Genomic DNA, 16,854 nt, shown 5'->3' with positions numbered 1-16,854 from the left:
CTTATATTTTTAGTTATTGCCTAGTTTTAGCATTTTACAAGTTTTCGATTAATGATGCCTTGTGCGCGTGGCAGTTGTCCGATTACGCGCATCTAACAAACTCGGTATCAACTTTTTTGCCTGCGATTTGGCAGATAAAGCAACAATACGATCTGGATTTAGGAAGCAGAAATAATTGAAACAAATGTATATGTAGATGTCAAGCTAAGTAAGATCGAGCTACTTGTTTCATTATCGTAATTCCCATTTGGAAGATGAAACTCATTCAGTAGCATCACTTTAACCGCTTGCTACAGAAGAATGATAACGGTATCAACAGATTAGCGAAGTTTTGTTTTTAGAAATTTTGTGTATACTTTATTTTGCATATAATCTTGGATTAGGGATATGAAGTTGTACAAAATGATTAAAATATGTAAATGTTAAAAATGTATTTCTTTCGTTTTTTTTTTTTTTGTTTTTCGTTTATATAATATAATTATGAATAGGATTATTCGCATATAACGGGAAGATCCTGTGTTGTGACCTCTGCCGCAGCACTCTCCTTTAGATCCTTAGCATTAGTAATATCCTGTACAAACAAATCGAGAGAAAATAGAAACAAGTTTTATAAGAGCAAACTAGAAGTAAGTTTATTTAAATGAAACATAAATAAACATCATGATAAAAAAAACATTTCCATTTAAATTTAACATATGAATAATGCGTCAATGTTATTCCTACAAAAATGTTAAAATATAGAAAAGGGAAAGGCGTCTAGGAGTTTGGCACTAATCAAAGAGTTAGCACATGTAAATGAAAAAAAATAAGACACTTACGGGATGAGGAGTAAGGCGAATAGAATACAGCACATTTGAAGATGTTTTTTTTTGTATTTTTTTTACGTTTAATATGAGTGATTGCATTGGTGCAGGGCATTGAAATGCGTACAATTATTCGTAGAAAAATGTTTGAGTTCGGAAGATGAATTTTATTAATTTTAATTTTGATTAACAAGATAAACATAGTGATTTTAATAAGTATATAGAAATTCGTAGTTTCAAGTAATCAGAGAACGCAAAAAAATTAAATACGTTTCGTATAAGACCATTCGCTGCATATTACTATGCAATATTTTCAATATATTGATTGATTAATAAACAAATGGTTAATTACACATCTTAAAAATGTTACTTAGTTGCGTAGCTCGAAAATGTTATACAAAGGCGTTTGTTAGTAACGATTTTACGAATGAATTGTTGACCAATTAATTATTGTAATTTTTTTTTCTCAATTAATTGAACGTTCAGATCGCGTTTAAAAGTGTTGCTCTACAAAATACAAGTATATGTATTAAAATACCTCAGTACTTCATGTTTTTGTAGTTTTAGTTACTCAAACAATTTAATTATATAATTACCCTAAATAAAGAAATTATCCCACATATTTGCAGTAATTTTATACAGTACTAAATGGACAAACATTTTTAGATATTTTATGTTGTTAGCCGAAATGAGAAAATTTTTGGTGCTTTCCTTAAATCAATCGGCCAAACAATTCATCAAATACGAATAACAGCGCTATGAACCATGCAATCAGTTATCGAAAAGCAAGTACAACAAAATGGCATATGATATATATATGCATGTATGTATGTGTTTATTTCTAGCAAACAATGTCATTCTGTTTGAATTTTTTTCTAAACCTCTTACAATGCAATTAGTTTATTTAGTTTTGAATTTTGGTATTCACCTTAGATGCCCAAACAGCAATTGTTTGCGTTTCGAATACGAATTTAATCATATCTTTTATAAAGTGCTGTATTTATAGTTCGTATTTATATATATAAAATTTTGTGTTTCTTTATCGTTTGAACATTAATTTTGTATCTCATTAACGCTGACCACAGTCTGATTACACATTTCTGTAGCAAAGTCTTTTTCCTCCTCCACTATATGGTTATCAGTCATTTTTAGACTATCAAGTAGGTGTGACTCAATAGTTAACTGCTTATTCTTATCAGAATCTGTCTTCTCGCAATTAATATTTGACGATTCCATTTTCTCAATAATTTCTTCCATCGAGACTCCCTTCACATGAAAGGTGACGACTTCACTATTTTCAATACCATCCTCAACTGGGTTCATTTCGATATCTTCATTATCAGTCTTAATATCTTCATTTGTTGTTATGATGTTTGATTCATTTACATCCGGATGATTCTCTTCGATATCTTTTTGTTGTTGAATTAACTCTACAGCTTTTTCAGTTATCTCATCTACAACTGCTGCGGCCGCCATTACAAACTGGTTTTCAGTGTTATCGAAAACTTGTTCAGGAACTGCTACAGCTTCTTCTGTCGAATTGGAAAGAGTATCGCTCGCGATATCCTCCTTGACGATCAATACGTTATGTTGAATTTCTTCTACTTGTTCCATAGAAGCTTTTGGCGCTTCAGAAACTTCAAAATGCTCACTTGCATAGGATGGAGGACTTTGCGCAGTTGTTACAGGAGCATTATCCGATAAAGATGGGACAGTTCCGCTTTCAGTATCTTCGTTATGGCTGGCTTGCTCAATAGAAAGTTGAGAGTTCTCAGTGCAAGGTTCGACACCCTCAGCGCATAGTTGCGGTTCTTCAGTACAAAGTTGTGAATTTGGTATTTCATCGACATCTTTTTGTTGTATTATGGCGGATGTTGATAGATCTGATGTTTCCTTTTCAGCAGCAATATGCGTGGAAGTACCACATATTCCCTCTTCCTCAACTTGATTATTATCATTGAACGCAAAAACTGATACTTGTGATGGTGGAGGGGAAACAGGTAGCGGAGGAGGTTTTGGGGATTCAGCAGCCGTTGACGTTGCACTTACAGTAGCAATTAAATCTCCGGTTGTATCTTCACATTGGCTTTCGGCTTTGTATTGATCTGCATTCGTATCAATTTCCGCTTCAGGCTCGTTGAACGCAACCTTACCTGTATCAACATTAGTGACTTCAGTTTGATCTGTAACTGAAACTGTAGATGTTGATTCAGGTTCGATTGCCTTTAAAGTCATGTCTACTACAGCACTTGTAGCACAATCAGCAGTAACCGCTGCTGTTTCTTCTATTTGTTTATCAGTCAAATCTGTAATCATGCTTTCGTTGTTTATTACGACTTTCTCGCTAATTTCGTTCAACGTCGATTCGATGGTGATGGTGGGGTCAGGGATTAAAATAGGGGTTGTATTGGGTGGAGAGGAAGTAGTAGCGGTATTCAAAGTAACTAATTCTTCTTTGAGGGCAGCTTTATCTGTTTGGAATATTACCTCAACTTGTGATTTGGACTCATTTTCAGTTTCGAGTTCGTCACCATTTGCGCTCGTACCATTTTGATGCACACCTTTGTTATCGGACATCTCGTTTACAACATTTGGAATGCTTTTAATTTTTTCGGCAACGTCAGACGTTTCCCCCATCAAGTCCGCTGCTTTGTCTGTTACTTGATCTTTCTGGTCATCGGCAGTCGATAACGTTTCAGTGCCGTTATTCTCGATTGTATCACCATTACTCACGACGGCAGGTGCACTTTCAGGAGTCTCTGCGGCTAAATTAGTGGTAGTGGCAGTAGTTTGCTTCTCAGTCTGATTATTTTCAGTGGCAGTGGTTGAGCTATTCTCAATTACAACTGAACTTGTGGTTTCGGTGGTGTTGTTTGTGATGTTGGTGGTGTTTTCATTGGAAGAGATTTCCTTTACAGCCTGCTCTTCAACTGGTGTAGTAGAAGTTGACGTTTTTTCACCATTCAATTCTTTCTCAGAGCTTTCGCCATTTTCAATGGCCTTCTCGTTAGAATTCTTTTCCTCGGAATCTCCGGCAGCTCCATCTTTTTGCACTTTTTCAGCCGTCTATTAAAGAAACAAATAGAGCAGGTAAGTTAAATATACGAATAAAATTAAATAATGCAATTAATGGATACAAATTTACCTCTTCTGTGCCAGCACCATTACCCACTTGTGCTGCGGCATCACCATTTGTAGCTGCCGCATTTTCAGTTGCTGCATCCTCGGCTTTAGCTGGCTTTTGTTTATCTTTTTTTCCAAATGAAATGCTACGGAAAGACCATTTCTTTTTGACCTTCTCCTTCTTGGGCTTTTTGTTATTCTCATCGGAGAGGGGCGAAATTTCTTCAGTGCTTTTATTACCATCCTTTGGGCCAGTTGATTCGTCTTCCTTAGAAGCAGACTCCGCAGCACTTGCATTACTTTGTCCCGTATTACTGTCACCACCACCATCTTGTGCACCATTATCACCACCACTCTTTTCGGTTGTCAAGTCTTTGTCATTTTCAGTTTCATCACCATCTTTTTTCTGTAATGCCTCAAATAAAAACAATAACAATAAATATTTTGTGTCTTTGTAAACCTGATCATTATAAAAAAAACATACATATATTGTATATATCTATGACGTACTTCTTTTTAAAAATTTAGAAATTAAAAATAATGCATTATAAAACTATTGAAATAAAATTTCAATTAAATCTCAAATACCCAATTGAAACACTAAAAAATTTTATCCGAATTACAAGAATGAAAGTTAAAAAGTTTAATCCCAAAATTAAATATTTTTATCCCAGGCTTATTATTAGAAACTAAAAAAATTTCAGCATTTAAATTTTTCGCGTTTGCATACTTCGTCGTGTCTTTCAACTTTTATCATCTTTTGAAAAAGAACTTATTTTTAATAAATTAGCGCTTTTTATCCTATTTACATTTACTTGCTTTTAATTATAGTGTTTCATTTAGAAATATGTAAATATTTCCTTTTTATCCCCTTACATACATATATTCCAGTTTTTAATTTGATAAATACTTTTTTCACTCAGTCTATTCTGATTTTTCTTCAATTAAAAACATATTAAATTAAAAAAATCGCAATTTTGATTGTAAGTTTAAAGGCAAGTGTATTCATATTTAACAGAATATATATTTTGTTATATACCTCCGTTTCAACATTCTCCTGAGAACTTGCATCGCCATTCACCTGTTTTTGATCGAGATCTTCAATTTTTTCCAACTTGCCGGTAACATCTTCATCTGGATTTTTCTTGGCTTCGGTGGTTATATCAACTGAACGTTTGCTCTGAGTCTTACCCATATTGTCTTTTTGACGCCTGAAAAACGTATAACAAATACAAATATACTGAAAAGCATTACAGATAAATTCAAATGCACCCAGAATCATTCAAACTGGCAATATTCTGAATGAGGCTAGTTTATTTATAAGTGACTGTTTCGATAAATAAAAATATCTACCAACAGACGAAAATACATTTTGTAAATCGTTAAATAAAAAAAGAATAAAAAAAGAAAACAATACAATTTCATTGGCTTTGTAAATTTCTTATCAGGCCACAAACTTGTTGTAAGAGAATGCTGTAAAAATGTGAACACAATCTACTAAAGTTTATTCCTGCATATGTATGTATGCTTTTAGTGTACGATATGCATCACGCATTCGTTAAACTCAAGTATCTGTAGAATGCAACGGATGTATGTAAATAAATTATAGCTCGCAATGCTGCTGCCTAATTGATTACGAATTGCAATACGAGTACATGACTCTTTGTTTCAATCGTATCGCAAGACATACATTTTCAACTGTAAGTACTGCACTAAGTATGTATGTAGTATTATATGGACCTTCAATACATTAAACAATATATGTACATACATAAGTATATCATGTACTAAAGTGCTATGAATCATGTTACATGCAAAAAAGACTATATATGTATGTACATATTTACAATTTCTTATAAACATTGGTGTAGTCTGACACACGAAATTGATAACTTGCGAAACAGTGCAAACCTCATTTGGCCTCATAATAATGTCTTCATTAAATTTAAATAAATTCGTGGTTGAAATATATAGTATTTATTTCGCACAGCAAAAATTGGCAAATAAAAACATTCGTTTTAACTGGTTGAGTATAACTTTGAACATATTTTCCGGTGAAGTCGAGCATACAGTATATTATTCAACTCTATGTTCATACCCACTTTAGAAGAAAATACTTTATTCTTTGCCTTCAAAATTTAGTATTTATTTCATTGAGTATTGATTCTTTAATTTTTCATTTTAACGCACAATCAGATACACATGGATTGACATAACACACACATATGTATGTATGTACATACATCCTTCCACTATATTTTATACTTCAGACTATTTTGTTTTCATAAGTAATATACAGAAGGCTGCTAATTAAATTGAAAATAACAATGTTAAGAAGAGATTCCCTACATCGGAGTCATTTATTTTTAGTACTACATGTGTATGTATGTATGTACAAGAAAAAATAACCGAAAATATTCAGCATGTAATGACTATCAAGCAATTGTAATATGAAATTTAATTGGGGTGAGAAAATGACTCACTGTAGAAACCACCCTTTAGACGAGAAAGTTCAATGAATCACTTCTACGACTACATACGCTGAAATCAAGAAAGGAAATTCGTCACAATCATACATAATATACATATGTACCTAGCATTCAGAAGGGCCTAAATATAATTTAGTTGTGCTAGTCAACGTAAGTTGGACGATCAGAATGAATTTCGAAACAATTTACAGTTTCCATTTTCTTGAGTAAACTGATTATTAATATTTTAATTAATTTATTATTTTTATACTAGACGACCCGTCCACGATTTACTGTGGCTGATACATAGTTAGTACTACTAATACCACCTATATGATTTCTATGAGTTACATTATAACTATTAGTTAAGGAGATATTGTATTTTTCGTCAAGCAACTTGTGTTAGTTTATAAAAAAAAATGAATCGAAAAGCATTTCATGTGTTAATAAAGCATTGGTTTTTGGGGAAAAAATACTGTTGAATTTGGGCTGTGTACCAGTTAAAGCAAAAGAGTTCAATCGCCATTCAACCTAGTGGACTGCATGTTATGAAATGGTTCTCAAGCGTGGAAAGAGAAAAAATCAGCTGGGAAGGTTATGGCATCAGTCTTTTGGGACGCACGTGGTATATTATTCATCGAATGATTGCTGAGCCAGTTTTAATTCATTGCACTGTGTATTTGGTTGCAGTTCTATTCTACCATTCCCAATATTTAGCAATTTTACTTTCTATCAAGACTCCAATTATTCCGCTATATTTTTATGCTAGATATCGCGTTTGGTTTCTTATGAATGCATTTGCGTCCTTCGCCCATAATTCAGCCAATCGGTTCAGCCGTTCTTAAGTAATAAATGAGGTAACTAACACGACTTTCTTTTATATATATGTATAGATACGTGATTTTTTTATTGTTTTTATTATTATAATTTTTATTTTTTTGAAGAAATGAAATATTCAAATGATTTCTACAAATTGAATTTTTAACAAATCCTTATGATTTGAAAAATAATTTTTGTCTTTGCGAATTGTATTGAATTTTAAAGTAAAGAGTAAAAAAAAAGTATCCATTGTCCTTACCCTGCCAAATCGGTTCAGCCGTTCTTAAGTTATAAATGAAGTAACTAACACGACTTTCTTTTATATATGTATATAGATACATGGTTTTTTTTATTGTTTTTATTATTATAATTTTTATTTTTTTGAAGAAATGAAATATTCAAATGATTTCTACAAATTGAATTTTTAACAAACCTTATGATTTGAAAAATAATTTTTGTCTTTGCGAATTGTATTGAATTTTAAAGTAAAGAGTAAAAAAAAAGTATCCATTGTCCTTACCCTGCCAAATCGGTTCAGCCATTCTTGAGTTATAAATGGTGTAACTAACACGACTTTCTTTTATATATGTAGTTATAAATGGTGTAACTAACACGACTTTCTTCTTGAGTTATAAATGGTGTCTTTTATATATGTACATATAACACGACTTTCTTTTATATATGTACATATATAGATTTAATTTTGTATATAGTTATTTGGTCTCTTCGTAGTTTTATTTTGTTATTGAAATAAGCCAAAAATTGCTTTAAGATAATCAAATGAAATATGATTAAAACGAGTGATATAAATTACTGAAATTTTTCTGCACAGAACTGCCACAAAACTTCAAGATAAAAATGACATTTACAAAAAAAAGTTAATTTAAAAGCTCGATTCAACAAAACGCAATTAATGTATACTGCTTTGAAGATTGACAACGCTTTTGATAAAAAAAACGAAGGAAATCGAAATTCTTCAAATGATTTCATCTCCATGTCAGTCGGCACACAAAATTATATCAAATAACAATGATAATTGTATTTCTAGTGGTCACAGGCCATGGTATACCTCCATTGTTACTTAATTTCCGACACTTTGTGGTGTTAGTAAATTTACATCCATTATGCATCTGACATTATTGTTATTCACAGTAGTAAGAATTGTATAAGAAAAAAATAATAAATAAAATCGTACTTCAACCCTGATAAATTTTAACGAAAGTACTTATAAACTTGTGTATGTACATATATATGTACAAATACATATAAAATGTATTGCATATTATACATATATTAAATATAATTTTTTATTTAAAATTATTCACAATTCATTCCGTTAGATACATATAATAATATATGCATGTAAGAACTAAAAAATAAAATTAATAATCCAAAGACGCATCAAAAGAGATTGAGTCTACCGAGTCTACAATATCAAAGAATCATGAAGTGTGCAGTGAAGAGTGTAATTTTTTCGTTTTTTGCTGCCCATTCTTCGTCGTTGATATGAATTATTGCTTTAAATTCTCAACATAATAAGGCATAACCATTTAGGAAGTATTCAAATAGTAATATCCGCTTTACTATACTACTACTACTATTATACTTATGTATGTACATATGTATATACATACATATACAGAGATACATATTTATGTGTCCATATGTCCGTCTGTGTAAGCAATAACTTGAATGAAAATTAAGATATCTTAATGAAACTTGGTTCCATCTGTTCCTTGGCATAAGAAGAGAATATGAGTTCGTAGATGGGCGTAATAGAACCACTGCCAAGCCCACAAACACAATTAATCAAAAACCTATAAAATGCCATAACTAAGTACTAAATTATTTGTTACTGGAGGTTGCAGAACCACCTGAGGTCTAAAAATTTAAAAAAATGGGAATTGATTCGGACAAATCTTATAAGAACCCCCTACCGACAGTATGAAAATGGATGAAATCGGATTATATTACCGTCCTCTTCCCATTAACGGTTCTGTTCAAAACTACTAAAAACGCGATAAATCAATAAATTAACGTGTCAGAACCATAAAATTTTAATGAAATTTACAGAGAGTATTTTTCTAATAAAATAGAAAATAAATAATAACTTGGTCCCGATATAACTGAGTCAGGATTTTGAAACGTTCGCCTGATTTTAATCCATATATATATTTATATTTCATTACATATTTATAAAATTGACTCAAAATAAGTTCTCAAGTATACCAGAACAAAGTCAAAATGCTCTCAATACAAGTACTTTATCTAATTATTTCTGACTTTACACCCGTCTTTAAACCGTTTAGGTTAGTCAAATTGTGTCATATTTTAATGAAGTTTAATACAGCCATGTTCTTTAAAGTTATATAAATATATTAATGATTTGGAGCTCAATATAAATGAAATTAATATCGGTCTAAAACTTATATCGCTAATGTAATGAATTTCGCTCCTTTGATTGACGTTTTTCACATCATCTTAATTCTCTTCAGTTGATGATGGTAAATATGAATGTATGTAGGTATGTATAAATAGACGGCATGCTTAACGGTTATTCACCTGACGGATAAATAGTTGTACAGAAACTTTCATATTTGACATTAAAATACTTTATTACTTCAGCTTTTTTTCGTATAATGAAAAATGTTATTTTTTATTTGGTTTGTGACAACTGACCATAGTATATGAAATAAAATGGCTAATACTATTCAATAATTCATAACCATTCTCACTACTTCCGGTAGGTTGTATTCAATTTTCCCCGTTTTGATATCTATTGCGGTGGTGGATAGAACAAATATGTGTGTAGATACATATTTTTATATGCTTATGTATGTACGAAACGTTATTTTATATGTAAACTGCGGTAAAACGAATCATATTAATAATTGTGACTAATTGCCGTTACGCCACCGCCTTGACATCAAGTATTGTTTTTGCGGGTGAAGATAACTATGTATTATTTCAAAAGGGAATCATACTATATGTAAAGTATACATTTCATTAAGGTTATAAATTGGGGAAAAAAGTAAGTACAATAGTCCCTCTGTCGCTTATAATGAAAAAGAACCGTTGCATAAATTTTTGTTTTGTCAACTTATTAAAATAAAATAACAAAAGAAACTAGCACGTAACTTTCATATGATTGACCTTCACATGGAGTTAAGCGCCAAAATATGAGCAACAGAAAATTCGACAAGTTAACCGGCAGTCAAAATAATTTACGAAGCACACGCTTCTATATGTATTATCATTTACGCATATTTTTATATGTATGTACATATGTACTTAAAACTATTTATGTATAATTTATCTATAACGTATGTTCATACATAAGTACAAACATACACAAAATTTTATAAAAATTTGTATGTACATATGTATATTAGAGCCGGCAAGCAGATGCCACGCGAGTTCATGTGATTGAACTCGTAAGCGAAATGTCCGACGCAAAGTATTTTCTTGCACGTTCATTGACCAATATAATAAATATACACACACATACATATATCTGGCACGTATGTATGTATTGATTATTGTATATACATACGAATAACTAATGTCTAAGCCTTAATCAATCCCGCCCCAGCTATGAAATTACTCGCTGCGACGCTAATCAATGTGTGAAATATACTTTTTTGAATGAATAACTTTTAGATAAAATATAAAGATAGTAGATATCAACATTAAAAATTACTGAAGTTTGTATCATATACACATGTACATATATATTTCTTTTTTTGCAATTGACAGTTATTACTTATCAACAATAAATCGTCAAGAATACTAAATATTTTTTACATAAACCTAACTCTACTTTACTCTATTGTACAATTCTTTATTTGCAAAAGTTATAACATTATTTGAATATATTTTTATACATAAAATATATGACATGGTCACATTGCTTTCCTCACATAAAGAATAAAATAAATAAATAATAAAGAACTTAAATTTTGTACTGCTATGAATTATTTTAATGTATTGACAATTTAATTATAATGATAATAATAAATTTGGAAAATTTACTGTAAGATCAACATCCTAAGTATATTGACAAATGGAATTCAATTCATAACAAAGTTATGTAACCATAAACAAAGTTAGTGGTTGATACAATATTATTTTCAAGTTCGCAAATCTATTGAACAAAAAAATTAACCACAATAGATTATTGATAAACAATATAATATATCCAATCGTTCCTGGATCATAAGTTGTTTATTAATATAACTGATCACATTACAATCTTGTTTGTGTTAGCGCCCTTATGTGATTAAGGCCTTATATGTATAAGCTATATGGTAAATTTGCTATATACACACAAAGGTACATAAATACAGTATGCGACAAAACTAAAACATAAAATAGGCTTTAAAATTCAATTTTTAATTTTTTTAATAGAATATTTTTCTTTTCAAATTAGCAAAAATTAACTTATTAAAACAAATTTAAATTCATATATTCTGATGCGATTAAACAAAGCGCGAAATAGTTTCATGGTTAAACAATTTTTATCTTTTAATATTTGGTGTGTATCCCTAATTTTCTGTCCGTCCGTCCGTGCAAGCTGTAACTAGAGTAAAAATTGAGATATCTGCCACGCCCACAAATCGCAATTAACCGAAAACTTATAAAGTGCCATAACTAAACACTAAATTAAGATATAAAGCTGTAATTTTGAATGTAGAATCGCAGTAGCAAGCGGAACCTGTGGGCAAAATTTTTTTAAAAAGTGGGCGTGGCCCTCCCCTCTAACAAGTTTAAAATATAGTAGTATAGTAGCTGAGTATAAATCTTATAAGAACTTCTACCGACAGTGTGAAAATGAATGAAATCGGAGGATAACCCCGTTCACTCCCTATATAACGGTACTGTTAAAAACTACTAAAAGCGCGATGAATAAATAACTAAATACATATGTCAGACATTAAATTTTACCACCGAGATGATATAAGTAAATTTTAAGGGAGCCGGCGTGAAAATTGGACGATGCGTCCACTTTTTGGTGAAATCCCATATCTCGGGACCTGACCAACCGATTTCGACAAAATTTAGTGCATGGCATTGTTCTTACATTCTTATGTGACATTGTTAAAATGAATGAACGAAATCGGCCAACAAACACACCTTTTTCCTGTATATGTATGTATGATGTATGTAGCAAAATTTTAAATTCTACTTGATTCGATAGATACTTGTACTGATAACTAGTTATATTAGAATATCTATAGATTATAAGTAACTCTACCCTCTAATATGAATAGTCCTAATAAATATTTAGCTTTTACTGTTCCGTTATTTTTAATTATTATGAAATGAAGAAATTATATTTTTACTAGGATCAATACATATTATCTACTTATTTGACCATATGAGTTAACCCGATTCACTATTTTTTTTACATGCAAATTTAGCTCAATATTTTACGCAATTTACATATAATCTTGGATACATACATATGTACATATGTATGTGTATATGAAAACTTATTTTGAGGAATAACGCCCTTTTGTTGAATGTAAGTAACTGCTTACGATAAAAATTGTAATATATGACGCTAATGTTAGTAACATTTATTCTTACTTAGGAAAATCTTATATACCTTATAATATTGTCCATTTTATTATATTACTCATTTTATTAAATTTTTTTATGTGCATTTAAAAATGTTCAATTTTTTTAATCTAAAGCTATACATAGATAGTATATACATATACGTAATTTAGTGTGTAAAAATACATAAAGCCAATATATATTTAACAAACTACATTTATTGTTTTAAGTATTTCACATATAAATTTTTTTATTTTATTTTAACACTATCACTTTAATAAAAAAAAGTATATATATGAATAGTAGAAATACAAAGAAAACACAAACAAAAAGGACCAAAAGGAATAAGCGATTGCACGAATAAACGAAAAATAACGAGTAGAATGAACGAACTTCGCATATGGACGCAACAAACGAGTGAAAATACGCACGAAGTATTAAGGCGAAGGCGACAGCGATAGTCGACTTCAACTCGAGTGCAATACACCAGCAACAACAAAGCCGTATAATCCAACTTGCTACTATACCGGCGCCTGTGACTTCGCCTTTGGCGACGACGCGACCGCAACTCTGGCAGAGCTGCGGAAGGCACACCCAAATTGAACACATTTCACAGCTCTTAAAACGACAATGAACGACAGGAATCAAGGAGGGGAGAAGATGGCTTTTACACGGCAGTCCGTCGACAATCCACTTTGTCGTGTTGTATTTCTAGTAGTACGATGCTACTTAGCAATGTTCCGGTTATAACTACTTACTAAAGGTATAAGTAAATTAATTTACTCTTACTATAACATCAAATTTTCTTCAGTTAAACAAAGAAAAACGCATTAACTTTAAAAGTGTATTGCTATAACTTTGATTCTCCCGTGGGTAACTATTTTCTTTAATAACACATATCGTTATACAGAATTTTCTTTCAATTCTCATGCACTACTCCTTTTATAAACTTCACTTTTCATACCATTCTTAACCAAGGCAAATTCTAAACCTTTAATTTTGCAAATCAAATTTTTCTAATTACCTGCTCCTTTCAGATTATATTAAACTTAATTCTATTCGGCGTCTTTATAATAAATATCACTTTTCACCCGAATTTCGAAACAACTCCAAAAACTTTCTTTTCTATATTCGTTTTCTCTTCACACTTCACAGTGTTTCAAACAAAAATGTCTGCTTATTTCGACCGTAACTGAAGAATTGAAACGCTTTGCTTGATCCAAAGGCGGTGCATATAATGCGACGACAAAGACGCCAATAAGCGTTGCCGGACAATGCACAAGCAAACTCAATTGCAGTTAGCAATTTTGTTTTGCTATAAATACAGACTATCTCTAAATAGATCTTAACAAATATCTTTTAATTTCAACAAAAAAATACATTTGTATCGTATTCCTAAATGATTTATTAAATTTACACTCAACACAAGATTTATTTAACTTTCCAGTTTAAGAACAATAATTATTTTCAAAGTAGGTGGCAATCACTAGAGCAGCGACAAAACGACACCGCCTTTCCATTTTCGAAAAATTCTCGAATTCGACATCTTTAGCGTCACAGTGTTGCATTTTCCTAATAGTTGCCACTTTAATACGATAAGTGCTCTATATAATTCGTCTAAATGTTTCTATATTTACATAAGAACGTTCACTACACTATTTCGTATTCTACATTACAGAGTACATATTTTTAATAAGTTTAACTATTGATTCATATTCCGAATGCGAAATACTTACAAAATTTTAAAGCTTTGTTGACCCCATAAAAAATTTTTTTCTTCCTTGCACACACAGTACAAATTGTAGTACAGTGAAACTTCGATAACTCGTATTTGCAAGGGACCACAATTTAAATACGAGTTATGGAGTTTTTCAAGTTATCAAGTTATACAACTTATAGAGGCACCATACAGAATATACGAATTATAGAGTTTTTTTTTATTTATTTTTTCAATTTTACATAAAAAACAAGAAATGATTGTACATATTTAAATTTTAAAATATAAGTACATATGTTATTCAATCAATATATGTATGTATGTATTTTGAAAAATTGTACAAAAAAATTAAGAAAAGTGTTCATTTTAAAAGAAATCCGTAATATGTTTTTGACGGACATTATTTTGGCGTATTTTATCTATGGCATTATCAATGTTTACAATGTCATTAAAAATAGTGTCTTCAACATTTGATGCCATGAAAAAAAGACGCAAATTTTCAATTGAAGCTTTCGCAACCTTTGTGGAAACTGAGGGAATTTCAAATGTTTCATCGTTTTCATCGTCGATGTTTTCGTCACGTACGGTTTTTTGTGAAAAAAAAATACGAGTTGTAGAGGCTTTTGAGGAAAAAATACGAGTTGTAGAGGCTTTTGATCGACATTTTTAAATTTTTGTCTCAAGAAAAATACGAGTTATCAAAGGGACCGAAATACATGCATTTTTCGCGAATTTTTCTAGGGACCCGAACCCTTTACTGGGGTGGCTCCCCATACCATAAATGAGTAGGTTCAAAGTTGTAATTAACCACTGCCTTTTGGGTGGAGGCTGCAGAGCGGGCGAGCTCATCTGCCAGTTCGTTACCAGCTATTCCTCTGTGACCTGGCACCCAGATTAGGTGCACCTGGTTTCTTTCCGCAAGGCTGTTCAGCCGTTCTCTGCACTCCTGCACTAGTAGCGATCTGATCTCGTAGGAGAAGATCGCTTTTACTGCCGCTTGACTATCTCTGAGTATGGCTATTCGCTCATTGCGAAAGTTGCGATGGAGGTTTATCTCTATGCACCGACTTATGGCAAAGACTGCTGCCTGGAAAATGCTCGGAAACTCTCCCATAGGTATGGAGAGCTTGGTTCGTGAACCGGCGATCCCTGCACCGATTCCTTCCGACATTTTTGAGCCGTCGGTGTACCACCTCAACGTACTATTCCTCAGTAACAGCTCAAGGTTGGAGTCGTTCCACTCATCCTTGCTTCCAAGGGTGACCTTAAACTTCTTAGTGAAGTTAACTGTTTTGGTAGTGCTGTCCTTCGGGAGGAGGGCGAATGGTATATTGCCACTTATTTTTTCCATCCTCTGGGACGAGATTACCTTGCCTTTGCCAAACCCCTCTGCCGTTATTTGCAGAAGTGTGCTCTTGGCTACTTGACCGATAACCAAGCGGTGTAAGTTCAAGTAGGACCTCCAATGCTGCCGTTGGACAGGTGCGCATTGCACCCGTCATGCAGTCACAGGCTAGCCGCTGTAGCTTCGATAGTTTGATCCCTACCGAAGTCTGCGACGCTACTGAGGCCCAGGCCACCGCCCCGTACGTGATTATCGGTCGCCCTATCATGGTGTATAACCACCTAACGATCCTTGGCTTACAGCCCCAGGACTTTCCCGCCAGCCGATTGCACACCATTAATGCTTTTGTTGCTTTGACCAAGGTCAGGTCTACATACTGCTTCCACCCCAAAGTAGAATCCAGCGTGAGCCCGAGGTGTTTGACCTTATTGGTCATCTCTATCTCTCTGCCCCCAAGTGTGAGATTCCTGAGACCGAGTAGGGACCTGCGTCTCGTAAACGGAACTGTGGTCGTCTTGGAAGGGTTGGTGTTCAATTCAACCTCCCTGCACCACCCCTTTGCCAGGTTTAGACCTCTTTATATTAGGTCGCAGAGAGTGTCTCATATTTGCCTTTGGCTATAATTACAATATCGTCCGCATACCCTTGGCAGCGGATCCCATTGTCCGTTAGCAGTGCTAACAGGTCGTCTACGACAAGACTCCATAGTAGGGATGATAACACACCCCCCTGTGGGCTGCCTCTTGTTGTGCCGAGACGAATTCTTTTATCTCCTACTCAGCAGCAATTCTGGTGCGCAGTACGGCTTCTATCCATCTACGCACCGGTGCTGCAACATTCCTTTTCTCCAGTGCTCTGGCTATACCTTTATGAGACGTGTTGTCACCTTCGATGTCCAAGAAAGCGCAAAGCATCACCTCCCCATTCTCCAGTGAACTCTCTATCTCAGAGGTTAACTGGTACAGAGCAGTACTGGTAGATCTGCCCGCTCTGTACGCATGCTGAGCCGCATGAAGGGGT

General features: G+C 32.8%; 1 protein-coding gene across 4 annotated transcripts; it reads right to left on the bottom strand.

Moving 5' to 3' along the window:
• Positions 1-406: 406 nt before the first annotated feature.
• LOC126752548 (A-kinase anchor protein 200) lies at positions 407-14,019 on the bottom strand. Of its 4 annotated transcripts, none has more exons than XM_050463439.1 (5): positions 13,797-14,019; positions 4,966-5,137; positions 3,949-4,341; positions 1,732-3,869; positions 407-571 (listed from the first exon to the last, which is right to left on the bottom strand). In XM_050463439.1, exons 2-4 carry the CDS (start codon positions 5,119-5,121, stop codon positions 1,857-1,859), a joined length of 2,562 nt encoding a protein of 853 aa, XP_050319396.1. In that variant the 5' UTR covers positions 5,122-5,137; positions 13,797-14,019; the 3' UTR covers positions 407-571; positions 1,732-1,856. The 4 variants fall into 4 exon arrangements, with proteins under 4 accessions (XP_050319396.1, XP_050319397.1, XP_050319398.1 ...); XM_050463440.1 differs by lacking the exon at positions 13,797-14,019 and adding an exon at positions 12,822-12,842 and having other exon boundaries at positions 5,008-5,137; XM_050463441.1 differs by lacking the exon at positions 13,797-14,019 and adding an exon at positions 12,822-12,842 and having other exon boundaries at positions 3,949-4,332; positions 5,008-5,137.
• Positions 14,020-16,854: the final 2,835 nt, after the last annotated feature.

The sequence above is a fragment of the Bactrocera neohumeralis genome, chromosome 3, assembly GCF_024586455.1.
Source record: "Bactrocera neohumeralis isolate Rockhampton chromosome 3, APGP_CSIRO_Bneo_wtdbg2-racon-allhic-juicebox.fasta_v2, whole genome shotgun sequence".
Lineage (NCBI taxonomy): Eukaryota > Metazoa > Arthropoda > Insecta > Diptera > Tephritidae > Bactrocera > Bactrocera neohumeralis.
Note: the sequence above shows the minus strand (reverse complement) of the source record. Positions and strands in the feature narration are given on the sequence as shown.